Here is a 26,525-nt window from a genome sequence, read left to right on the forward strand (position 1 = left end):
TATACCGCTAAGTAAAAGGCGCCTAGGGAGGATAGCCTACTTAACGGATTCCTATAGGCCTACGGCCCTCCGCTTTATAAGCGCCTCGCCTAAATCTACTCTGCTTACCTTAGGGCCTTATACTTCCCCACGGCGGTTCTATAATACGGATATTATAGTCCTTAAGAAACCTAGGAAACTATAAGAGGCGTACTACACGGCGTCCGGATAACGGCTAATCTCGCTCCTTAGCTCTATAGGGAAAATCCTTAAGAAGATCCTAGCTAAACGCGTTATAGCCGCTACGGAAAAGCACCGATTACTTCCCCCTAGCTAGATAAGGAACGAAAAACACGGGAATACGATAATTACTATAATAGTAGTAGTAAAAGGAATCCGGATAGTATAGGACCATAGCGGTATAATATCGATACTTAAGCTTAATATCCAGGGGGCCTTTAATACAGTCCTATACCCTCGCCTAGTAGAAGTAATTAATAACCTAGGCTTCTCGACTTAGTTTATAAATTAGCTCCGAACCTACCTAAGTAAAAGGAAAGCGTAGCTACGCTTTAATAGCGCGACGGGGCTATATACTAAAATAAAAGCCGGGGTCCCCTAAAAATCACCCCTATCACCTATCCTTTTTATCCTATATATTAGCACCCTCTACTAGGAACTCTATAGAGTAGCTAGAATAACCGTAATAGACTTTATAGATAATATAACTATTATCGCGTTTAGACACGATACCGCCGCTATCACGATATAGTTATAATACGCCTAGGAAATATATAAAGACTAGTTAGAGGGGGGCAGGCTACGCTTTAAGGCTATAAAATATAAGCTTATATACTTTACGCGGGCTAAGAGACTAAAGGCGCTTAATCTCCGTATCGAAGGTATCTAGCTACCGTAAAGAAAAGAGGCCGCCCTGCTCGGAGTACTCCTTAATTATAAACTATTATTCTAAGTCTACCTAACCCACCTTAAGGCGAAGATCTAGGTATAGAAATACGCTCTTACCCGCCTTATATTATTAGCGTAAGGCTACCGTATCGAAGACGTATATAAGCTATACCTAAGTATTATTAGAAGTATAGCTATATACACTATACTAGTTTTCTATACCTCTATAAAGAAGGGCAGGACGCCTAGAGGTATTATAAAATAACTCGCCGCGGAGTAGGCGCGGTGCTTACGTGTTATTATAGGCGCCTATAAGGCTATTATGACTAACGTCCTAGAGACGGAAACGGGTATCCCCCCTTAACCTTTACTATAACCTCCTAGTCGCGAAAATAGTGGAATATATAAAGGGACCGCCTATAAAGGAATTCTTAATAATAACTAGACCTATAGCCCACGCGGCTACGCGTATTAGGCGTAGAGTCCCCGGGAGGTATACGCCGGGAGCATAGGAATACCTAAAAGACTAAGTATAGACATAGCACCTAGGATAAGACCTTAGACGTAGACTACGTAATAAATAGCGGTATAAATAGGAAAATATAAGCCCGCGATAACTCTATAATATGGCCGCGGCGTGGACGCCCCGCTCCTTAAAGACGGCACTTAGGAAATATAAGAGACTTACTAAACCTTGGAGTTTAATCCTTATATGGATACGGATAGAAAAGCTTAGTCTCCATAAATTTCTTTTTTAATATAGCGTTCCCGGTATAGCTATACTATACTATCCCTATATAGATAGGAGGGCAGAACTAGGTAAATATATCGTATTATAGTGCACGGATATAGACGACTAGATACGGGAAATACTATAGGGCGTAGTAGGAGCGGAGCTAAGGAGTAAGGCCGACTAGCTCCGCGCCCTTAAAGATAATAAACGGGTAGGAGCGGTAGTAAAATAGTTCTTATAGCTAGGTAGGCTCTAGGATTTCCGCTTAGTAAGGGCCCTAGACCCCGGGGGGATAATAATAACCTAAGAACGGAACCACAGGAATATAGCGAAGGGTATAATTCGTGCGGGTATTAATAGGTCTTTTAGGGGGCGCCGCGCCTATACACGGCTAACCCCCCCGCTATCTCGGCTATCCTTTAGGTAGCCTTACTACCAGTATATCACGCGCTTTTAGTATTATTATCCTTACTCTTATCGTTATTAGCTCTATTCTCCTCCTTACTAGAGGTAGTAGGGTTACCGGCGGCGGGGATTTCGAGGTTCTAGGCAGGTTAGTAGCGGGAATATAACGGGAATAAAGCGAACTTATTATCTAATAGCTAATATTCTCGACTATCCCCTTAACTCTAGCGAATTAAGCCTACGTTATAGCTCTAGCGGCGGCGCTAGCCCGGCGCTAAGAGCCACGGCTAGTACGTAGAGCCCGTAACTAAGGCTTACCAGCGGTCTTATAAGTATAGCGAGTCTAAGATAATTAGCGATAGCCCACGTAACCGCCCCGCGATTAATACTTATAGTAATAGTATCGTTATTTCGGATATAATAGACGGTTTATATTAGACGAGTTAGGGCTATACGATAGGTCGCTAGCACCGATTTATATCCCCCACTCTTCCCTTTAGTATAATAGTAGTAATAAGCCCTTATACTAGTAACGTTACGGTATTCGTTAATAAGTAGATCGATAGCGATAGCAGAAATATATTAAGTATAGGGCGATACTTAGATAGTAGTGGGAGCCGGTTCCTACCTAAGTTAGATACGCTATACACGTAGAGATAATATACGGAGAACGTATATTCTTCTTACTAGCAGAGCCGGTTAGAGTAGGGGTATCGCTAGCGTTATCGACGCTATTATTAGTAACTTAGTTAATAACGGAGGTTATCTAGATTAACGGGCGTTAGCTAGACTAGAACCGGGCATATAGATAACGTAGGCTAGCCGCGAGGATAACGCCGAACTTATATTAACAGAATAGCTTAAAGAAGAAGAAAAGGGAAGGAAGAGAGAAGACGATCAGGAAAGGATTTTCTATTAAAAGAGCTCCTATAACCGGGCGGCTATAAAGGAAGGTGGGTGCGATTACTATTCCGGTGTCTACTATAAGGCAGTCACGGATAGACGGAGCGGCGGCGTAGGAGAACCGCACCCTACCCAGGGGTATATAGAATAAAGGGGACTATATAAGGGAGGAGCGTAATAAAGATAGCTATATAATAGGGCTAGGAGGCCGCCTAGCTACTAGGGCAGTAACGCACCGCCTTAATATAGGCGAATTATAAACCCGATAGTAAATACCCCGTTAGCTATTATACCGGAGGTAAGATCCGGAACATGCACCGAGTTAATATACGACTATATAGCGTTATCGTAGCGGTCGCCCTAGGGTCACTCTAACTATACTATACGAGGGGAGGGGTTTTCGTCCTAGCCGGTTTTCCCCTCTCCTAAATCAGAGAAGGACTATCGCCTAGAAGGCTAGCCTATATAATTAGGTGAAAACAGCGTAATATATAATAATAATAATAATAATATCGTGGTAGTTATAGTATTTATTAGATACTTTATTACTGCCCTAAGGCTATAAAATAATAGGACTAGTAACGTTATCGCTATATAGTACCAGGGAACCTAGTATATAGGCATACCGCCTATAAGGAGCACGAAGCTCTAGGCCTGACTTAACTAAAATAACGGGATATACCGTTATTTTAATACTGCCGCTATTGCTAAAGTCCGAGGGTTTATCGCTAGACCCGTTTATATATAGAGCGAACTCCGATAACGATAACCTATCGGAGTTAGCTTCCTTATTATTACAAATAATAGCTTTATCGGCACTATTATTTATAATAATATCCTTATTAGTAGAGTGAAGGACGCCCTTTAAGTCGCTAAGAGGCTTAAGAGCACCTTATAATGAGTCGTTATGCCCTAAAAGGAGTTGGTTAGTCGACTTAGTGACTAGAGTAGCTATAATAGCCAGCTTTTTAATAGTCCTAGCCGATATAGGTTATTTAGCTAGACTAGCCGCTATATCTAGCTACTTAATAATTTTATTCTCTAAGGAGGGAGAAGACGATAAATCCAAGGATAAATCCGTCGATAAGTCCGATAAAGAGTTAGACTGCTGCTATTATTATTATTACTATTATTACTTAAGAGTAGCCACTATAGCCACGGCCTTAGCCTTAGCCTAAGCCTTCTTAGCGGCCCCCCGCGCCTTCTTCCTAGTAGTCTTAGTTATCTCCTCATCGAGAACCTTAGGTACTACTTTAGTAGACTTAGTGCTAACCGCGTCGGACTTTTTACCGGACTTACCGGACTTCTTAGACGACTTACTAGCCGCGCCGGACTTTTGATACTTATTAACTAAAGCATACGGTGCTATTATATAATAATAGTCTACCTTAATACTATAACTTAGCCTGAAGCTTACCTAAAGGGGATATAATACCTATATAGGGGTGGTAGTAATAATAATAGTAGTAAAGATATTAATAATCTACTATAAGGTTAGTTAAGCTATAGATTAATCCGTAATCCCGTATATAACCGAAACAATACACGGAACCGCGTAAAGATAATATATACCCCGATAAAGAGTTTATAAACTATGTTAATACCCTTTATAAATACGGGAATAGATAACTTATAGTTAGTAGTAAGACTATTATTATTATTATAGATAGGTAAATAAGAAAGGGTAAGGAAAAGTAAAATTCATAAGATAAGATAGGTAGATAGAAAAGTCCTATATTAGAATAGTCGTATAACCTAAGGTAGGTCCTTCTTATATTATTACTTCCCCTTTTACCTAGATACAATTACCTGTTATAGGACTTTATGTAATACGGTTATTTAGTTAATAAAGGGCACGCCTAGGGTATTATTATAGTATACGCGTCTACGAATCGGCTGTATTATTGTTAATATTATAATAGATATCACGCCTTACTTGTGACCTAGTCCCGAGCTAGATAATCCGCGAAGGGATAACGAAGGAAATTTGATAAGCATTTTCATTATTAGAACTATATCACGATAGGCCCTGTTCTGAAAGTGCCCTTTATACAAACTTTTCAGGTCGCCTTGATAATAGTAGTAGTGAAGAGAAGTAAATAAAGAAGCCTTTGAGGATTATAAAAGTAATAAAGACTATATTTACTACCTATAAGTATCACCGCTACTAATCGAATGTCTGCTTTTAGAGCTAAGGTTCGGCCTTAACTAGAGTCTTTATTAAATAGGGCCTTAGTCGGGATACTTTAGGCCTTGTTAGGGCATCGTTATAGTAAGGGTATATAGATAAAGGGAGCCTAGGAGAGTTATGCTTTATCTAAAATAGCTACGGGTCTAATAGTTTATAAAGATTATAGTCGTACTATATAAAATGGATAGATTAATTAAAGGATTAGATTAATTAGAGGATTAGGTTAGTTAAGCTTAGTCGAGAGTCGGGTTAGGGGGGAGTTAGTGGCCCTAATAAGTGGAGGTCGGGCCGGACTAATAATAGTTACCGGCTCCCATGGACGGGAGCCTTAGAAGGAGGGGCGTGATATTAGAGATATTCCATTTAAAGAGTTGTAGAAGGACCTTTAGAGATATTAAGGAATATATTAAGGGACTGGAACTAGTCCTATAGTGGACTATGGGAATATACGATGCCTAGTTATGGTTTAAGACTATTAAACTGGCCTAAGACTTATTATCTCTAAGACTTAGACTGCCCTGTATAGATCCTAGGGAGCATAGTCGCTAGTCCTTAGGTAGGGCGTTTCCCGTTAAGTCCTAAGTGAAGGGGCTTAATGAATAATCTTATAATTATCCCCCCCCTCCCTAGGTTAACTTTATAATCTATTGTTGTTATAGTCTTGACGACTCTCTTTGCTCCTTACATAAAACCTATAATAGTTACCCTGCCTTTAAAGACTATAGGAGGTTAGTTTGCTATCTAACTATAAGCGGCTGGTTATAGGTTACTCGCACTAAGTAAGGCCAAATAATTATATTAGCTAGAATTAAGGAAAAGAAAAGGAACAGGTTTATAAAGGAACGCAGGATATGCTAGGTATATACGGGTCCGCTATAAGGGTAGCGCGTGGTTCGAGTATAGGACCTGCGCCCTAATCAGCGGTCCTAGCCTTATACCGGAACTGTATCTTCGAGGGGGATAACCCGTAACACTACCCCCTCCTCTCCCCCTCCGGGCCCTCCGGGCTGTAGTAACTAAGGGCCGATCCCTCTTTTTATTCTGGCTAGTCGCCAGGGAGGTATACGTCCTCCCTTATATCAGGTGAGTTTATATCGTATAGAGTCTGCGGCCACTTTGCCTATAGCTTATTAGCTCCTCGCGCTACGGTAAGCGCCTATTACTTATATTAAATAACGCTTAGTTACTCCTTCTTCTTTATTTCTAAACTACTATAATAAAAAGCTTTATAGACTTTTATTATATTCCGTAGCTCGATATTATCTTATAAGCGTAATTTGCCTGGTTTTTCGCTTATAATTAGTTCTTCCTCTTATAAGCCTATAATATCGTTTTAATAATAAGCTTAATCGCTATGTTCTGTGCTAAGAGCCGTCTTATTCCTTACTAAATCTTAGTATAGTTCTTCGGTCTTATAGCTTCTTCTTAATATAATAGTTTATATTCTCTTATTTTTTAACTAATTATTATAAGCTTTCTAATAAGCCCCCATATTAGTCTACTTAGTTTACAGCTAATAGTATACGTCTAGATAGCCGCCGCCCGCTATAATACCTATAACGCCTATAAGGGCACTATTAAAAAGCTATTCCTTAATAGCGATATAACACCCCCTACGTCTATAATACTAAGGAATGAGATTAATCAGTTAAGGGTATAATCGAATAGGCCCTAGCCTTTATAGTAAACGCCAATAAGCGTTTTATAGAAAAGTAGGTATATAATAAGGCTTAGTACTTGGCTATAAGGATCTTACTAACTCTCTAGTAGTCTATAACGCCTAATAAATATTAGTATAGTCCGGTCTATCCCCCCCGTTACCTTCGCGACGCCTTTCATTATCTTTACGCCGACCGCATTACTAGTATTAAATAGAAGTTTTAAGTAGACGTGTTATAACTAATCTAGGCCTAGTATAGTCTATAATAAACCCAAGTACTACGAATACGCTATAGGCACTTATTTATACCGCCCTAGAAGTTCTTTACGATCCGTAGGCTAAGTAGGCGCGACTAAACCTCGTAGCTCCCCGCCGCTATTATTAAGTTCGTGAAGCCTATAGCTACCACGGGTCGCGCTATACGCGATAATCCTAATAACGATAATATAAGTATTCCTAATTTCTCTTATAGGTCGCTACTAACTCTAGCTTAGCTCTATAAGGCCTATAAGTTAGCTTATAGCGACTTTTACGCCTCCTTATCTAAGGCGGCTCCCTCGCGGCCCCGTCTCCCGCCGCTAACCCTGCCCCCGCCGCCCCTACCCTTAACCCCGCTATGGTTAATTATAGTAAGAGTTTTTATAAGGAGGTAGCGGCCCTTCGCTATACGGTTCGCGCGTGGGGTAAGACGGTAACGCGCCTCCTATAAAGTATTGTCGCTACCTATTAGCGGGGTAACAGTTCTATTACTAGTAATAGTAGTAATAAGAGTAATAAAGAGGGTCTAAGCCGTAATGCCTATAAGTAAAATCCTTTATAACGGTAAGATAAGTCTTTTTAGACGGGTAAGGTTATTCCGACTAGGCTATTCGTTTATTCCGACTAGGGTCCTATATTGACAGCCGGTGATACCCGCCTGGTTTCTCCGCTTATACCTAGATACTTCTATATCCGCTTAAATATCCGTAGCGACGATATCTATTAATTATAACGACGATATAATTAATTGGATCTTAGCGACGATACTAACGATACCGACGATACGTTTAATTAATCGTCGCGACGATACGCTTAATTAAGTATACCTGTCTATATATATCTAGGTATAAACGGAAGTAGTGGCGGCTGGCGTTAGGCGTTATTAGTATTACCCTAGTCGGAATAAACAAATAGCCTAGTTGGAATAACCTTACCCTTTTAGAGACCGGTAAGGGGGCTAATAAACTCCCCCTCTTTAATTAATTTACGGTTATTAGATATCTGTCTTTAGCACTAAGCTCTTTTTATTTTTATATACTCCTTATAGGATATTCGTGTAAAGGCCCGTTATTCTTATCTACTAAGCTATATACTGCTTTAAAGTTATCTAACGCCTTAGTATTTAATACGACGTCTAGTAGTTCCTATATAGGTTCCGCCTAGCCCGTCTAGAATACTAGTACTTCGCGTTATACGTTATAACCTCGCTATTTACTCCGCGAGTATAGGATACTTTTTCCTTCCTACTCATTATTACTATTAAGAGCGTCTTTAATTGGTTTAGGCTAGGGATTAACCACGACTTCTCCTTAGCGGGGGTCGCGGCTAGCTTATTTTACGATATCGATATAGAAATAGGGATATATACTAAAGGGGATATTTTAGTCGATAAGATAGGAATTAATTACTTTTATTACCCTATACTTTTAGTATAAAGCCACTATTATAACGTCTATAACTAGAACATAATAGACTTAACGACGAACGGATAGGATTCGAGCTAACCGACGTGTAACTTAAGTAAAAACGACGAAACTAATTAAAGAAGGAACCTAACTCCCTCCTCTACGCCGTGATAGCACCGAGTAGAAGCCGTAGCGCGGATATAGGGGCAGCTACGATAAAAGGGGTAGTAGCGACCGGCCTACCACTAAAAAATTCTTTAAACCGCCCCCACCGATAACGACTATTACTCGACTCCTACTACCCGAACCAGGGTAATCCCGTATATAACCGAACTAAGACTAACATAGCGGCTCCGCGGGCCCCTAGAATAAAGATCTAATAAGTCGAGGCGTTAATCTAAAGTCTACTAGCTAATAGGAACACGATTAATTAGGTCGTGGAGCTAGTAAAAGAGTTTATTAAGCTATACTGCCTTAACGGTTAGAGCGCTATAACGACCCTAATTATATACCTCTACGCTACTATATAGAGTATAATTAAGGAGGAACTCCGATAAGGAATAAAGCCGACCTAGGCTATAATACCCGTAACGCCGCCCGCTATAGCACCCCTATAAGACCTAGCCCCCCTTAAAATAATTCTAGCTCGATATTAGAAAAAACTGATTATTAAATATAGAGACTAGCTAGACTAGGCACTCTAAGCCCGGTCGCTAAAAGAGATTATTTAAGCTATAAATACGGCCGCTAGCCGCGATAACGCTATAGTAGCCTAGAGATTACCTAATAGCGATATCTACCTAACCTTTACTAAAGGGGTGTAATAATAGTCTACCTTCGCGGACTATTAGGTCGAATAGGCCTTTAGCGCCGGAGCTAAAATAACTACCCGAACCTATTTAGTCCTTATAAAAGCTATCTTCTACTCGATCCTAGGCCTACTATCCGAAAATAAGCTTTTACAGTCCCTATATACCTTTAACCCCGACACGAAAATACACCGAGTAAGGACCCGGCTCCCTAGATATAGCACTAGTAAGGTAGCGATACTACTTAGTAAGACTACCTCGCCGGAAGGCATAGAGAATCTTATACGGAATAGCCTCCTCTTTAAAGGAGATAGCTACCTATATAAGCCCTATAACCCAGATATAAGCCTCCTATAATACTTTAACTACTTATAATTTAGGTATAAAGCCGCTTAGTACTTAGAGGCAGAGCGGCGGCGCCGCTACTATACTAAACCCGAGTCTACTTACTAGAATAGATTTAAAAATTACTTAGCGTCGGCCCTAAAAGCCGCGCGGAGGTGCGCCGCTAATAACGGAAACCACGAAGCCTTTAACGATATATACTAAGTTAAGAAATAGGAAGCTATAAAAGCCCGGGAAGTATATAAGTACCGGGTAAAAGAATTCGATATTATAAGGTAAACTAAAGCGGCGTACCCGTGACCCCGCCTCTATTATCCCTTACCCTCCCCCTCCCCCTCCCCTACTCTATTATAGGCCGCCCCTATTCGCCACGGCCCTGGCTATCCGCTAAAAAGACCCTGTAAACACCCCCCGGCCTCTAGACCCCTAGAACCTTTCCTTATCCCCCGCGGGACCGACCCGACCCCGATACGAGACGCCTAGGGGGCCGCGTAAGCCGAATAGACCCCGAACCCCTCCCCCTTTAACTAATAAAGCTCCGCGTCCTAATATAGAATATAGGGGCTAAATAGGCCTGAGTAAAGCTTCCGCTACGGGCCTATACCGAGTATAACGTAATTGCTATCTAAGAGCCAGGGCTAAACCCCTTTACGAAGGGACCGAAAGCCCTAAGCAGGGCCCTATATCTCCTAATCTAAGGAGGCAGTAGGGCCCTACTCTATATCTATAAATAATACCCCCCTAATATATAAATATAGCGGGCCTACTAGGACTCCTATACGGTTACCTTCGGTATAGGAGACTAAGCCGTTATAATCTAGTCGATCTACTCTAGGAATTATTAATCCGCTATTATCCCGTGGTATACCCCTCTAACTATAGATCTCGCCGGGACCCCCCCACGGGGCCGCTATATCCTCCTTAAAGACTTTAATCTCTACTACCCCCTCTAAGCTAACTATCCTAGATTCTACCCTAGGTTTAGCACCCTCCTTAAGCTAACCTCCCGCTAAAACCTTAACCTTATTACCCCCCCGGAATAACCACCTAGTATAGGCTAGGTAGGCGGCTAAGTATTATCGACCTTATTTAGGCGTCCTAGGGGCTCCGCTATAGTTATAATAGTATAGATAATAAGGTTATCGGATTAAAGCACCTCTCCTAAACCGCGACTATCCACCTTAGTATAAACCGCCCCGCTAATATAGTCCCCTTACGGCCACCTAACCGCCCACGCTAGGTCTAAAAGGAGTTTATACCTTCCCTCGCCCTCTAGACAGCCTCTAGGATCCTAATATAACTAGGCCCCCTAGTAACGCCCTTTAATATCGATAAAGCCCTTAACTAGCTAACCCAGAACCTTACTATTATCACCGACTAGGCAGCCCCGCGATACTAAACCGGCCTCCCCGGCCGCCTACCCTGCCTATAATAGACCGATAAGCTAATAACCCTAACCTAAGAAGCGCGTAGGCTATATAAACGATATATAGCGAGGAAGTCACGGAATAGGTAGGAAGAGTATAGATAAGCTAAGTTCCGCCGCGATAAAGCCATAATAGTAGTAAAGCAATAGCACTAGCGGCACCTCCTCTACTCGACCTAAGCGAATAATAGACTCCTCTAGAGACTCTAGAGATAGGCCCGAACTAAAGGGCACTAACTACCCAGGCCCCCTACTATACCGCCGCTACGCCGGGACTAAGGCGACCTAGCGACCTCTTATAATAAAAAAGCGGATATCCTATATACTAAGTTCTTCCCCTCCCCTAAGGACTCGGACCCTAGACCCCTAGGGAGAGAGTACCCCTCCGGGTAGGATATAGACTAAAGCCTTACCGCCGCGGATATCTAGGGTCGTCTCCGCCAGACTAAGCTATAGGCCGCCCCCGGCCCGGATAGCTTCCTAGCAGGCCTCCTAAAAGCCTATAGCCCGGCCTTATACCAGATCCTAGCTATAATCCTCTTAGCCTACCTATCCCTAAGCTACTTCCCGCGATACTACTATACCGCCACTATTATAATTATCTAAAAGGAGGGCTGTCTATAAAGCGACTATAAAATAGCTAAAGGTTAAAGACCGATATCCCTCCTTAACACGATTAGGAAACTGCTTAAAGGAATTATAGCGGACCGTTTCGTGGCTATAGCGGAAGAATATCGACTCCTCCTAGAGGCTAAATAGGAAATAGACCAGGGCGTAGCATAGAGATAGCGGTATAGCGCGCGACGGAGGCAGTTAGGGCCGCCTAGGCCCTAGGTAGCGCCCCCGCGATACTCTAGCTGGATATACGCGGGGCCTTTAACACCGTCTCCTATACTAAACTCCTTAAGTCCCTTAAATATAAAGGATTCCTAGACTAGGCCGTCTAACTAACCGGCAGCTTCCTCTAAAACCGAATAGTCCACTTCTTCTTTAATAGCTAGGCGGTAACCCTATAGCCCCTCCGCGCCGGCGTACTATAAGGATCCCCGGTCTTATTAATCCTTTTTATCCCATATATCTCTGCCCTATATAAGGAACTCGAATACGCTGCGAGAACCACTACTATTAGCTTTACTAATAATACGAATATTATCGCTTTTAGCTGTATAAAGGCCTAAACGCGGTACCGGCTCGCCTCCGCCTAGTAAATATATAAAGCTTAGTCTTAGGCGAGCGGCCTTTAATTTAAGCTATCTAAATACGTGTTTATCCTTTTTATGAAGTCTTACTCCCCCTCCCCGATACTAATCCACCTCGGCACTATACCGGTGCTACCCTTAACGGCGACTAGGTTCCTTAAAGTATAGCTAGACCGCAAATTAAATTTCTCTTAGTATAAGAAAAAGCTCTAGAGTTAACTAGTAATATAAAACTATACCCTAACCTGACTCGCCGCGGTAGCCTAGGGCTATAGCTTCGCCGATGCCCGGCGCCTTTATATCGCCGTAATCCGCCTAGCTATCTCCTATTACGCCCCTATCTTCTATAGAATCACTGATAGCCCCCGCCACGGTCTCGCTACGGGCCTTAGCTTGGCCTAGAATAAGTGCCTTAGGATTATTACGGGAGCCTATAAGGCTATACCGATCCGGGTCCTAGAAAAAGAGATATATATCCCCCCCCTTAATCTATACCTTACTCGCCTTATAGCTAAGAGAGCCTAGGAATATTAGGAGACCGGAGCTAAGGGACGTATTATAGCTAGCACCCAGGCTATAATAAGGGTATTAGCAGCACTAAGGCGTCGCTACCTTACCTAGTAAGCACTTACCTAGCCCGCCTAATCCTTTACCGCCTAAAATTAAATAAATAACTATAACTTGTATACCGCCCTCCGGGAGGAGTAAAAGAAAAGATAAAGGGATACTAGGACTATAAGGAACCCGACTTACGCCGCGGTAATACCGGACCGGAACCCCTAAAAAAAAGACCTTTAGAGATATAGAGGCCTCCTAAAACTATAAAGCTTTATCCTTACCTAGATCCGCTCTGAGAAGCTAGGCCTTAGAGCCTTCCTTGTTAGAGTAAGGGTACCCGGCGTCGCTATAGCCCGGTACCCCTATAAAGACGGAGGGGTGGAGATAGCCGAGTATATTATCCTATAATACTAGAACACTACCCCGGAGTTATAAAGGGACCTCTACGATACCGTAAGGAGGCCGATCTCGACTAGAGGAGACCTTTTCGACGCCTTAAACTACCCCGAGGAGGTAAAAGTAATTATAAAATAGTTCCTACGCCTTAGCCGCCTAAACGACTTCCGCCTTACTCTAGAAATTATAAGGAACTATACACTAGAGTCTTTATAGCGGGACCGCCCCGGTATAAGATCCACGGAATAAAGATAGTACCTAACCCGGGCTTTTATATCTTATATTAATAGGTGAGGATATTCCGACTAGGGCAAAAAGATATTCCGACTAGGGTCTATATATTACCAGCTACTATAACTGCCTATAACCGTTAATTGAATTTTTAATTACGCAGTTAGTTATAAAAGCTTTATCGTTATAATCGGTTCGGTTTTATCTATATAGGTAATAACGGTAAAAGGCTTGTTTTTCGTATTAATTGATTGACTGCTGACTGCCTTTATTTACTACTGCTATAGCTCCTGTTATAGCCGCTTAATCGTATTATTAGTATTAGACTATCCACTTATAGTATCGGAATTAGTTTATATACGATTTGCTGCTAAAAGGCTTCCACCGTGACCTTTTCCACGTCCTCTTGCCCTGGTGCTACGTGCCCCTTATAGGCGCCCTCGACTTCCTCCTCTTCCACGCTACGGCTATTATTATTTTTATTATTATTATTATTATTATTATTATGCTGCCTGCTATTCTTCGAATCGATATATAACCTCTTCTTAACGCTGCCGAGCCTTTTCTTCCTCTTATTCCTATTTAGATAGATCGCGAGCCCTCGAGGCTATATTACTATAGCGTGGATTACTGCCACGCGGAATTAAAGTAATAAGGATATCTTTAGCCGTAAGTCGGGGCCGCCCACGGCTAACTAAAATAACTATCGGTTCTAAGATCCTACGCAGCCTATCCTCTTCGATAAGGTCGCGACCTAGATACTAGTAAGGGTGGAAGTCGAGCTAACTAAACGCGCGCGGGGGTTATTCTTTCTCTCTCTTAATAATATCCTGGGCGTAAGGCACGCTAAACTGCGTTCTAAATCATTAAGTGTATTCGGCTATTAGGGTTATTTACTTCGAGATACTAAGGGTAAGTTGATATTATATTATTAATAGACTTAATAAGTGCCTGCTATATCTGCTTCGGGTATCTCCTATCTAATTTCGGGTACGGCATTCTTATAACTAGCGCGAGGCTTTATTAGTTTAGTCCTTTTTATACGTTACTTACTGGTTTTTAACTATCTGTTTAATATATTCGGTAAGGAACTTAAGATCAGCTATGGAATTCTGTAAATAGCTCTTAATCTATTTATAACTAGACTTAGTATATAATATAACACGAACACTAAAGTTACGATACGTGGATATCTAATATATAATAAACTAATAACGCTAGGGTATCTAAGTTAATAGGATATACTAGATAATAGCCTCCTAGTCCGGGAAGAGCTCTAGTATAAGCCGCTAGGCCTACTTATAATCTTCTTCCGTTTTTACGTATATAATAGCCTGCTAGACTATTATAAAGCCGCGTGGATTATACGTTATTTCTGATTAGTTAGGGAGGGAGATATCAACGGGACCTTCTTATAGACTAGAAAGCTTACCAAATAAAGGCGCTTGGTGATTATAGTAAAGATTATCGTCTTAATAGTTCTACTAATCAGTATTATCTTCCTATTACTAAAGGATCTTTACTTTGCCCTGGATATTCTTATTTATATGCTAGATATAGATTTACTGATATGAATTAGGAAATATAGCTATTACTGTGTTTTTAAACGCCTTATTAAAGTCCGAGAGGATTATTAGTGGCTTAGAGATATCTAGGAATATTCGATACTCGTCGAGATGCTGGAGAATCCATTCGTAAGCGTTAAAATCCTCTTTATTCACGAGACCGAAGGTAATATTAAAGGTGGTCTGGATATCAGTGATCCCGTAGATATTAATAAATAGTATACTAAACCGGTTAGTTTTATATATACCGTCGTAAATTATAACCTTAGGATTAAGCTTTTATATCTTCTCGTACTAGGGTAAGAATTATAGGATCGCGGTAATCCTGCCGCTAAGCTAACGAATATAGTGTTTAACTCTGTTATCCTCGAAGGCCTTAACTAAGGCTTATATAGGCGTCTAGCTAGCTAGAGATTCTTTACGCGCCTTAGTAACCTTATTCTTAATATCCTAGGTTGACTAGAATTATTATATGTTAGGCTAAGGATAAAGTAAGTTTTTTAGGGAGAGTTAAGTATTTACTTACTCGGGACATTTCTCCCTTATTAACGCTATGATATCGCGAGCTAATAATAGGGTTATTCGGAAATACTGCCTGACTTCCTAAGTCTGTTTTTTACTCTATATTCTTTTACGGTGAATAGGGTGCGTGGAAATATTAAGACTTACTTCGTGATTATAGTCCGGGTTTATAATAGTGGTATACTAACGGCCCTTATTAAGGTTAGCTTTTATAGCGAAGGGGTAACGAGTATTCCTTAAGCTGGTATTCGGGCGGGCTCCGGTTAAGGTTAATTCACGCCAACTGCCTCCACGATTATAATAGAGATCCACGCGATAATAGCTGCTATCTGTGGCTCTGTTTATGCGGCGTCGGATAGCGATGGCGTACCCGTTATCGCGGGTAAAATCGTGCGCGTAAGTAAGGAGGTTATTAGAATCTTTATACCCTAAGGCAAAGGGTTTAGGCGGAGAGAGGGTTATCGGATTAACGGATTAATGGATTAACGGATTGATAGAAGGATTGGTTAACGGATTAATAGAAGGATTAAAGGCTTAATAGATTGATGGAAGGATTAAAGGCTTAATAGATTGATGGAAGGATTAAAGGGTTAAAAACCGATTAACGATAGAGCTTTTATAACTAACTGCGTAATTGAAAATTCAATTGACGGTCGTGGGTAGTTGTGGTAGCTGGTAATATGTGGACCCTAGTCGGAATATCTTTTTGCCCTAGTCGGAACCCATATTTTATTATAGGGCCCTATAAGCCGGGACCCCGGCGGCACTGATAGGGTATAATAGCTATGACCTTAACCCTCCTCCTTAAACTCGGTCTCGGCCCCTTCCTTACTCTTATCGTCATCAGAAGCACTATTATTATCGGTATTATACTTATAACCCTATCCCGCTATATTAGCCCTGCTTTACTACTAGGAGACCGTAGGGGGTACTTACGGCGACCTCTAGTAAGATAGTGATTATTCCCTTTAGCCGATTTAAGTAGCGTTCTAGTCCTGCTAGAGTAGCGTTACCGGGCGGCGGCCGCTAGGATAAGAGTATCTAACGGCCCGCTCGAATAAGGCCACCGCTAATATAAGTCGACCTCGAGCCTACCTTAAGTTAGCGCGGCCTAGCTTTAGCACCCCTAGGGTCACTACTTATAACCACCCTATTATCCCCTTTATTAATAGCCTTTATAAATTCTTAGTGGTATTTAAGGACCCGCTACTACTATTTTAGAGCCGTGGCCGGAACCTACCCTAATATTAGGACCCCGCTACCCCTGGTTCGGCATTACCGAGACCCTACTATAAGACCGACTTATATCCTTATAGGTCCGATAACTATTAGTATACTAATAGTAAGCAGCTCCCTTCCTGGTAGTGTTAGTATATCCCTTTATATCCTCGGGCTTATCGCCCCCGAGACGCTTAGTATACCTAAGATAACTACTTAAAGTCAGAAACAGCCGCCCGACGCTATCCCTCCGGTACCCTAAGGGCACCCCTAGGAATACCCACGGTAAGACACGTAAGGCGGTAGCGTTATAATAACGCGACTTATTAGCCTTTTTCTTTAGCTATTTCTTTTTAGGAGGTATTTAGAGGCAGTTAGCACCGAACCTAGACCCAGCGCGCGCCCCCCGCGGTATCCTCTTTACTTATATCGGCGATTAAGAGCTATTATATATTTTCTAAAGTGTTATTTAATTAACTGTAACCTATCCCGTTAGCTCGCTTAAAACCACCGAGTTCCCGCTCACGATACCACTTATAAAATAACCCGAAATAAGGCGACCCTAACTAGATTTATAATCGTTAAACGCGTATCGTTAGTAACTGCGATATAGAGCCGGGAATAGAGGCGGGAATAAAGGGGCGGGCGGCTCGAAGGAAAACCTATAAAATTATAAAAGAGGGTTATAAGAGGGAAAATAAGAAGGAGGGCGGAGGCCCTTAAAAATTTTAATTAACCTAACTATAGTTATAAAAGGCTGCCGAATTCGGCAGGCATATATAATAAAGGCAGGAGCCCCTGCTAAAACCCCCGCTTAAAAGGAAGGCGTAAATAAGGCCGGCCACCCCGATACAGGGAGAGTTCCAGGAATGCGGCACCGCCGCGGACCTCTTTCGGCCACCTATATAGGGTGCCGCCCCCTAGGCTAATATAAACCCCTAGCCTGCTACCTTCCTGTTAGCCACTAGACTAGAGGTGTGATCTAGATACGTATCGAGTCACTACCGGGGCCGTTAAGGCCCTGACGCGGCACCGACCCTAACGAGGAGAGTATAGGGGTTTTTTATAGGCCTTTTACCTCTATAAAGGTAATCGTTATACTAGGAATAGTCGTAATAATAATAGGAGGCGCTATAATAGGTATAGGTCCACCTACCACGATATAAAAGTCCCTATAAGGGGGGGAGGCGGTAGTATATACCGATACGCAAGGCTTACCGACTCCTAAGTTAATAGGCGTTAAGATAGACTTATCCTCCTACGAAGCGCTAGGAGCCTTTTTTAAGACCCCCGACGCCTTTAAAAGGCCGAATAAGCCGCCGCGAGCGCCTTTATCACCTTAGGGCTATAAAAAGGGTTATTATTACCTACCTTTACCGCCTCTAGGAGTGCTGCTAATAGACTAGCTATCTTAGGCGGAGGAGGAAGGTATTTATAACCGCCCTTTAAGTAGTTATAGTATTTAGGGTCGGCTAACCTTACTCCGGGTCCTAACTAGTCACGATAGCGCCGCCCGTCCTGGCTAGAGGTAACTGCTTTTATATAAGTGAAATAAAAGTCCTCGCGGGTTCCTCTAGGAGGATATTTTATCCTATAAGCGCGCTTTATAGGGCTTTTAACTACTATAGAAGTATCGTCCGCAGAACGCTTACCCTTAGCCTTAGCGGCTCGGGCTCGCTACGCGCAGCGGTTTATAGACGAGGCAGGAATAGTAATCTCCTTACTAGCCGGGGCGGGAGTAGGTGCCTCCTTACCGGTATTATTATTATTATTATTATTAGCCCCCTGTATTATATATATAAGTTACTAAACGTCGCGCAAGGCTTATAGGAAGAATAAGAAGACGTACTTTAGGGGCCGGAGATAATCCTAGAAACTTAAATATCTTCTGAAAAGAGAGATAAGGGGTTAGACGGATAAAACGGTATACGAAGAGGTCGTGGGTAATAGAAAACATACTGCTAATAGTAAAGGATATTATTAAAGAAGAAACGAAAAATAGAACTATAAAGGCAACGGCGAAGTTAGTATTATTAGTATAAGTAAGTTATACGGCCAGGGAAGGTACGTACAAGGGTTCCTTATATAGAAGGAATAACCCTATAACCCGCCTATAAATAATAATAATATCCCTATATAAAACGTTAATTAATCTTATAACTATAAAGAAGGCTCGCTTTAAGTGCCGTTTAACGAGTAAAAGGGTCATTTAGATAAAAGAGCTACTAAGGTCGTTATTTAATTAATAAAGGGGCATTATTTAATTAAATAATAACGCTTTACTAACATACCGAAAATCGACGGCTTACCGAGGGGAGGAGGAGGGTAATATTACGGGTTAACCCCGTAGAGATAATTCAGTAAAGCACCGGATCTTCTGACTAATCACACCGCGCTCCTAGTGGGTCGCCGCGATATTATATTTAGGTCGTAAGCGTCTATAGAGTTTTCTCCTTTTCTCCTTTTCTCCTTAGCTTTAGATAATTCAATGTCTCGGCCTTACCTTATAAACAACTCGTGACTAGCCGCTTATACCTATGGTTGATATTATTATTATTAGGTTCGAGTTATTCCGACTGTACTACTTGGTTATTCCGACTGTAGTTCAGACCTAGGCCCTAATTTTCCTGCCAATCTTCCTGTTAATCTTCCTTATTATTAATCTACGTCGTCAATCTACGTCGTGAATCTATATCGTTAATCTACGTCGTTAATCTACGTCGTTAATCTAGAGATAGAGGCAGCGCGTTCCGTTCCCTCGTTATATAAAGTAAGAATAAGATAGCCGCGGTCGCGAGAGCGTGGGTGTTGAAGAGGAAGACGAAGAAGAGGAGTTACTGCTACTGCTGCTATTAGCTCGATCGAACGAATAAGTTATCCGTTAATTAAGTCCGAGCGATCAAAATAATAAAAAGACGTCGAAGTGGTTTGCGACCGTAGTTACGAAGGGTGTATATCAAAGGGTCTATGTCGGAACTACAGTGGGAATAACCAAGTGGTACAGTCTGAATAACTCGAACCTATTATTATTAACAGCTAGAACTTTATAGCCCGCTGCCCGTAGACTCTTTCGTCTATTATTATTACTATTCTCTTCTTTAGGTTAAAGGGACTTAATAAAACGTTTCGAAATGCGCGAAGGAATATTTTATAAATATTAACCGCTATTTTTACTAAAAGTGATTCCTTTATTATACTTAGCGGGTTAATAAGACCCGCAGTTAGAAACGTGATTATATGCCTGAGTATTAACATAAGGAGGGAGCTTATTATTATTATTTTTAGGCGTATAGTTATTATGATAATTATCTAAAGAAGAGTAAAGAAACTGATTTTCTAAGACATAAACGTCTCGAAACCAACCAGTCTTTCTAGTTACTGGGTTATAAACCTTAGAGTTATAGTTATTAAAACCTATTAAAGCACCTCGTAGTGCCCTTGTATCTAGTTTCTTTATATTCGGGTCGTTATTCTTATAATAAAAAATAGAACCCTAAACCCGTATATTATTAATATTAGGTTTCTGACCTTATAAAAGCTTATAGGGACTCTTAGAATTAAGAGCTGAATTAGGTGATCTATTATATATATAAACAGCTAAAAGCATAGCTTTACCCTAAAGATATCTAGGTAGCCCTAAGTAGAAAAGAAGAGCTCGAACCTTTTCTATTATAGTTCTTATAACTCGTTTAACAGAGCCTTAAGCTTTATAAGTGTACCGTAGTTTTATATTATGCCTTACGTCTATAAAGAGGCGTTAAAAAGAGGCGTTATTAAATTCTTTTCCACTATCAGTATCTACTTCTTTAGTAAAGAAGTGATATTTATTATTATTATTATTATTATTTACCTAAGCTTTCTACTCTTTTATAGCTATTACTACCATTGCTTTAGACTTATCTAAGAGTAGTTATACCCATAGAAACCGGGTAGAAAGGTCTAGTATAAACAAAATCCAACGCTTTTTATTATATGAAAGAGGTTCCATCGGTCCGTAAAGATCTATATAAACCTTTTCTAAATAGGAAAAGTCTTTGTATTTATTAACTAAATCTTTATTCGCAAGTGTAATAGACTTACTTCTTTTACAGGCATTACAGCTCTGTATTTCAGTTAACTCTTTATTAGTTATATTATAGTCTTTTTAAGGAGTATTAGTATAGAGACTTTTTAAGGTAACAGGGTTAATATAACCTATCCTGTTATGCCATAGCGTTATGTTTTTAGTTATAGAGGTAGTCCTTCGACGGTTATTACGGTCTCTTTATTTATAAAGCTCTTCTTAAGGTGAAAGAGGTTAAGGTTTCTTTATTATATTATTGCTTAGTCAAGGTTTAACTAACCCCTTTATTATATTTCTTTATTTATTTAGTTTCTTTAAAATCTATTCTTTAAACCTCTAAAACCTCTTTATTCTAGTTGAGTCTCCTGACTGTTTCTTTGGTATTTTCCTTGTATTTATTGTATTTATTTCAGAGACTTAGCCCCCCCGAACGATAGTGCCCGTGCTATAGCCTAGTATATCCCGTTATAAAGCAGAGCCGTTATATAAAGAAAGAGGGGCTCTTTATTATTAAATAATAAGAGCTTTTTATTTCTAGTAAGACCGCGAGCTTCACTATCAAGACGAGAGAGACTGATAATATTCGTGCCTATTTCCGGCACATAAAGGCACTCTTTTAAAAGTAGAAGCTTTCTAGTATCCCTGAATTTTATAACGCAGTCTGCTTTACCTTATATCTTTATTTCCTTTGCCTGACCCTAATAAACAGTTCTTTCTTTGGTATTATAAGTAGAAAAGAGTCTTTTATTTATAATAATATACGCCGTAGCCCCGCTATCTACATAGAAATTCAGATCTAATTCAATACTGTTTTCTGCTTATATTTTATAAATCCTTTCCACTCACCAATTTATATTAAGGTTAGTATTAAACATATCTTTATTTTTAGAAGAGATAATAAATACCTGATCTATATCTATTAGATCCTTTACCAAAGGATTCGGACGGTCTGGAAGAGGAAACGGAGGAGGGAGGACGTCTTTAAAAATAACGCCGGCCTCTTTATCTTTATCATCGTCTTCCTGTTCTTTTTCCTTTTCCTGCGGCTGATTCCGCTAATCTATAATTATATTAACTGCAGCAGACTCGTCGTTATTCTCCTCTTCTTCTAAAGACGTATCTAAGGCGTGCTGTTCCTTTGCCTTTAGTATAAGGTTTATTATATGTTTCTCTCTTCGAGAAAGACGCGTATTTCCTACTTTTTTTTCCTTATCCTTTCGAGAGGACTAGGCTTTATTTACCCTATTTTAGGTATTTTTTCTTAATCCTGAATTATCCTTTGATACCTAGTTCTTAAGTGCTTTTTTAGGATAGAGAAAGTGACAGTTAGTCGGCGTATAGCCAGGCTTCTTATAGTTCTTACAGAATAAACCCTTAGTCTTCTGCCAGGGTTTCTTTGTATTTTTCTGTGATTTTAAACCTTATATAAGGAGGGTATTCGACGGGTAATTAACCTTTCTTAAAGCGTTTATTAATTCCCTTATTAATTTATCTAGTATATAACAAGTAATATCGTGACGGAGAGCTTAAGTTATTTACCCTACTATAGATTCGTACCTCTCGTCGAGACTATTAAGAATCCAGGCAAAGACCACCTTATTAGAAAAGGATATACCTCTTTGATTTAAGGTAAGCAGTCTCTTTTATATTTTATATAAATACGCTTCGAGATTAGGGGGTTTTAAAGGCTAGAGGTTAAAAAAAGAAGTCAGGACGATATAGTCGGCTTGGAATCCCCTTGCTTTATATAAATCCTTTAGTTTATCCTATACTTTAGAAGCTTCGTTTATTCCTTAAACCTGCTTTAAGGGACCGTCTAAAAGAGCAGAGACTATATCTCTAGCTACCTTTAGAGACTCCCCCTTTTATTTTATAGAAGGATTTACTGAAAGGGGCTTTATAACGTCTTTAATATATTTTCCTTTACGAGCGAAGTAAGCGTGTATTCCTATAGTCTAGTTTTAATAGTCTATGCTGCCCTAGAGGTTCCGGACTAAAGTCTCTTTACTAATCTCTTATTAAGCCACTTTTAAGTAGCAGAACGATATTTTTTATTATTTATTTAAGTCAGAATTAACTAAGTTATTTAACGATTTATTTTTATTATTTTTATTCGTTTTCCTTTGTTCCTTTTTTCTTTATTACGTTATTAATATAGGACAGAAATAAAGAATACTAAGCTAATAGTCTGATTCTGATTAGCCTAGCTTGGAAAATTGGGTCTAAAAGTGGGTCTAAACGGTGAAGCTATTTATAGATCTCGCGGTATAAAGAAAAGCGATACTTATACTAAGCGAATAACAGGATTTCCACGGGCGGACTTTTTACTAAAAGCTTATATACCACGTCACGATATCCTATTATTATAGGCAGCGCGGTAGGTTAAGTGGCTTAATTATTATAGCTATTATTCGTGGAGCTATAATAACTATAAAAGCAGCTGCGTTTAGTCTATATATTCGTTATTTTCCTTCTTTTTTAAAAAGTCCTGCGTAAAATAAAGGAATAGTATATCCGATCGTGATAAAGAGTCTTATTCCGATCGTGTGCTTCTTCCCGATCAGGAATAAAGAGTTTACCTCTTAGCATGGCTCTTAGCGACCGTATTAGGAAGAATAAAGAGCTTTAAACCGTGGTATTAGTATAAACGGTTCGATTCGATTAGTTATCTTCGGGAGATAAAGGGATTTCGTATAGTCGGAGATAAGGGTCTATGACCGGGGGAGGATAAAGGGACGGCCTAAATAGGTAAAAACGGCCTAAAAAGGCAGGAGTCTTTTTAGTATTTCGAGTAGAATAAAAGGGTAGAAAAAGATAGATTTCCTTCTTTACTAACCTAGGCTTATAACCTTTTAATAAATTAGGCTACGAGTGGTAGGCTATATGCGCGGAAGAGAGGAAAATCAAGTAAATAGCTGTTGAATTCGTAGATCCGTAGGATTACTGCTTATTACGCGAACGTGTCAAGAACTGACTTCTGGGATTTCTTCCTGGATCCGGGGCTGGCTAAAGACCCTGAAAGATTAGGTGGCGACTGTTACGTTAATAGCCTACGCGAGGGTTATCACGCCACGTTATTAGCTTAAGTAATAACTAAGATATCATATTTACGATACCTAGTATATTTATATAATATATATTATAAGCTAAGTAGATATACACGTATAATACGTATAGTATTATAGTATAGGTTAAGCTGGTTATAAAGTAGACGTCTAGTTATATAGCTATAACTATATACTGTTTATTTTGACTTAGATATTATACTTATAATTATTATAATTATTACTTATTATAAGTGTAATATAAACAAAGTCTTTATATCCGTAGGTGATATAAAAGGGTTAATACCGATAGTACGTAAAATACGTCTTTTTTAGTACGCATTAAGTGCCTAGGGGCGGCCAGACCGTGGTTTTAATCGGCTAATATTTAGGTTATATAGCGGCGCGCGATGCCCTATATAGACCCTAGCGATATAGCGAATTTAATCGCGACCTCCTTTTACCTAAGGCCACTATGATAGGCGTGCGTAATCAGGGTCCGTTTATAAGGCGAATGCTTAACGCGCGGCGTAATTAGAGGCATTTTCTGATTTTTAACGAATTTTTAACGTTAAAGGGTTAATGGTATTAAAGGAGGAAGACGCGCTATAACGTATTAGTGGGGTAAATTCAATTGTTAGTTTTGATTACCCACTGTATATAGTTACCTAGAGTCGGATAGTAAAATGGTTACTATATTAGGTCGATAGTAAATTTTATTACTAGTATTAGTAGTTATATAGTAGATAAGTCTCATAGTAATTAAATAAAGCTTTAACACTAGTATAAAGATATTATTAAATTACCTAAAAGATCGCTTATATAGTATCATTGAATTTATAGGTCAATTGCTTTAGTCTACTTATAGAGATGTCCCCGTGTGTCTGGGATCGACCTCTAGTTGTTCTGAGCCTGAGCCGCCTTGTTCCGTAATTGTGTACGCCCTTCGACACGTGGCCCCGGAACGCAACTGATCGGACTTATCGGGGTCCGTGGGCGCTGATGCTTGACGCCTTTATTTCACCTCGTCTTTTTACCGACTCCAGCTTACGGCCCTATAAACTTTCCAAAATGGTGGCCAGGGCTTTGTGGGAAGTTGACCCTGAGACTCAGGCGAAGGTATGCTGTAGACGTCGCAAACTTGCCTGGGCCATCTCTACTTAGACCTCTTTACTGACCCGATGCCATGCGATTTCAGCTGTCCGCCATCCAAAAAGAATCAAATAACAATGTCTGCTGCGATTGCAACGCCCCATCCCCCCAATGGGCTTCTCCCAAGTTCGGGATTTTCATCTGCCTCTCGTGCGCTGGCATTCATCGTGGTTTAGGTGTTCATATCTCCTTTGTCCGCAGTATTTCAATGGACGCCTTTAAACAAATCGAGATTGAGCGTATGAGAGTTGGTGGAAACGACAACTGGCGAGAATTCTTCGAACAACACACACACACCAAGATGCACGGTATCTCTTGGGGTGCTACCGCAATTGCGGATCGATACAGTGGTGCTGTGGGAGACGAATGGAAGCAGAGGTTGACGGCTAAGGTGGAGGGCAGGGAGTACATCCCGGTTGCCGAGACTTTGCCCAAAGTCACTAAGTAAGTGGAAGCCAGCCGCTTTGTAACCAGCCCCGACGGCAGCATCAATAACGACTATGACCAATACTTTTCTAGACTGGGTGCCCATAATGCAAACCGACCTGTCGGTTTGGAAGCAAGCCAGGGGGGGGAATGTCGAGGCTTTGGAAACACATCGACACCGACGAGAGTCGATGCTAGAGCGCCCATGCATGAGATGCGTACGGACCCCCTGGGAGTCCTGACCAAAGGGCTCGGATGGTTTGCCTCGACAGTGACAAAGACCACCAAGACCGTGAACGATGGATTTCTCCGGCCTACGGCGAAACAAGTAAGGCGTAACCACCTTCATTCCTGGCCTTGTGACAGATTGTGAAGAGGACAGGACTGACCGATGACTTCTACGTGTAGATTGCGGAGTCAGATTTAGGGAGACAGGCACAGGCAGCGGCAAGCCAGGTGGGCCGCGTGGCGCAGCACAGCGCTCGCAATGCCCAGAGCAGCCTTCATCGGTTCGTTGAGGGTACAAAAGATGAGACCGCCTATAGACCGGCACCGGTAGAGGAGAGCAGAAGAGGTTTCTGGGACAACTTCTCCAGTTTAGCTGATGCAAGAGCTCAACAGCATAAGGACCAACAGTCCAGCCACAGTTCTATTGGCACTTCGGCCATTAAATCCGCTAGCAGTAATATGGCTGCTGCACCAGTATCGCGTAAAGATGAGTGGGATGCCTGGTAGTAATCTATACTATTGAGAACGTTATTCCGACTACACCACTTAGTTATTCCGGCTATGCGTTAGTTCAGATATAGACCCTTCGGAATACTAATATATACGGCCACTATAGTCGTAAACTACTCTAACGACTTTAACATTATATAATAAGTAAATTAATTTAATTATACTATATAATAGTATAAAAACTTATACTAGACCTTTGATTTTATTATATAATAGAATACTCGCAGAGCTTAAAGAAATAAATTATATTATAATTAAAAGCAGAGCATAGTATAACTATATCTATAACGAGTAGAGGGTTTTTATATAAAATATAAAGATTTATATATACTAAACCAGAGTGATTAATAATTAAATACTAGTATTTATAAATAGCTTATCTACTATTT

General features: G+C 40.6%; 1 protein-coding gene across 1 annotated transcript; it reads left to right on the forward strand.

The window, feature by feature from the left end:
* The first annotated feature begins 24,734 nt into the window (after nt 1-24,734).
* ACRALDRAFT_1059164 (uncharacterized protein) lies at nt 24,735-26,287 on the forward strand. Its single transcript, XM_071015986.1, has 4 exons — nt 24,735-24,939; nt 25,019-25,416; nt 25,492-25,726; nt 25,807-26,287. Exons 1-4 carry the CDS (start codon nt 24,892-24,894, stop codon nt 26,131-26,133), a joined length of 1,008 nt encoding a protein of 335 aa, XP_070880198.1. The 5' UTR covers nt 24,735-24,891; the 3' UTR covers nt 26,134-26,287.
* The last annotated feature ends 238 nt before the right edge of the window (nt 26,288-26,525 follow it).

This window comes from Sodiomyces alcalophilus (genome assembly GCF_042370955.1).
Source record: "Sodiomyces alcalophilus JCM 7366 unplaced genomic scaffold ACRALscaffold_1, whole genome shotgun sequence".
Taxonomy (NCBI): Eukaryota; Fungi; Ascomycota; class Sordariomycetes; order Glomerellales; family Plectosphaerellaceae; genus Sodiomyces; species Sodiomyces alcalophilus.

What these genes read in the sequence shown, in the direction of transcription:
- ACRALDRAFT_1059164 (XM_071015986.1), top strand. Translation starts at nt 24,892, where the DNA reads ATGGTGGCCAGGGCTTTGTGGGAAGTTGACCCTGAGACTCAGGCGAAG. An exon ending in ACCCTGAGACTCAGGCGAAG is followed by an intron (nt 24,940 to 25,018) that starts GTATGCTGTAGA and finishes ATGCGATTTCAG; the next exon opens with CTGTCCGCCATCCAAAAAGA. An exon ending in TCCGGCCTACGGCGAAACAA is followed by an intron (nt 25,727 to 25,806) that starts GTAAGGCGTAAC and finishes TTCTACGTGTAG; the next exon opens with ATTGCGGAGTCAGATTTAGG.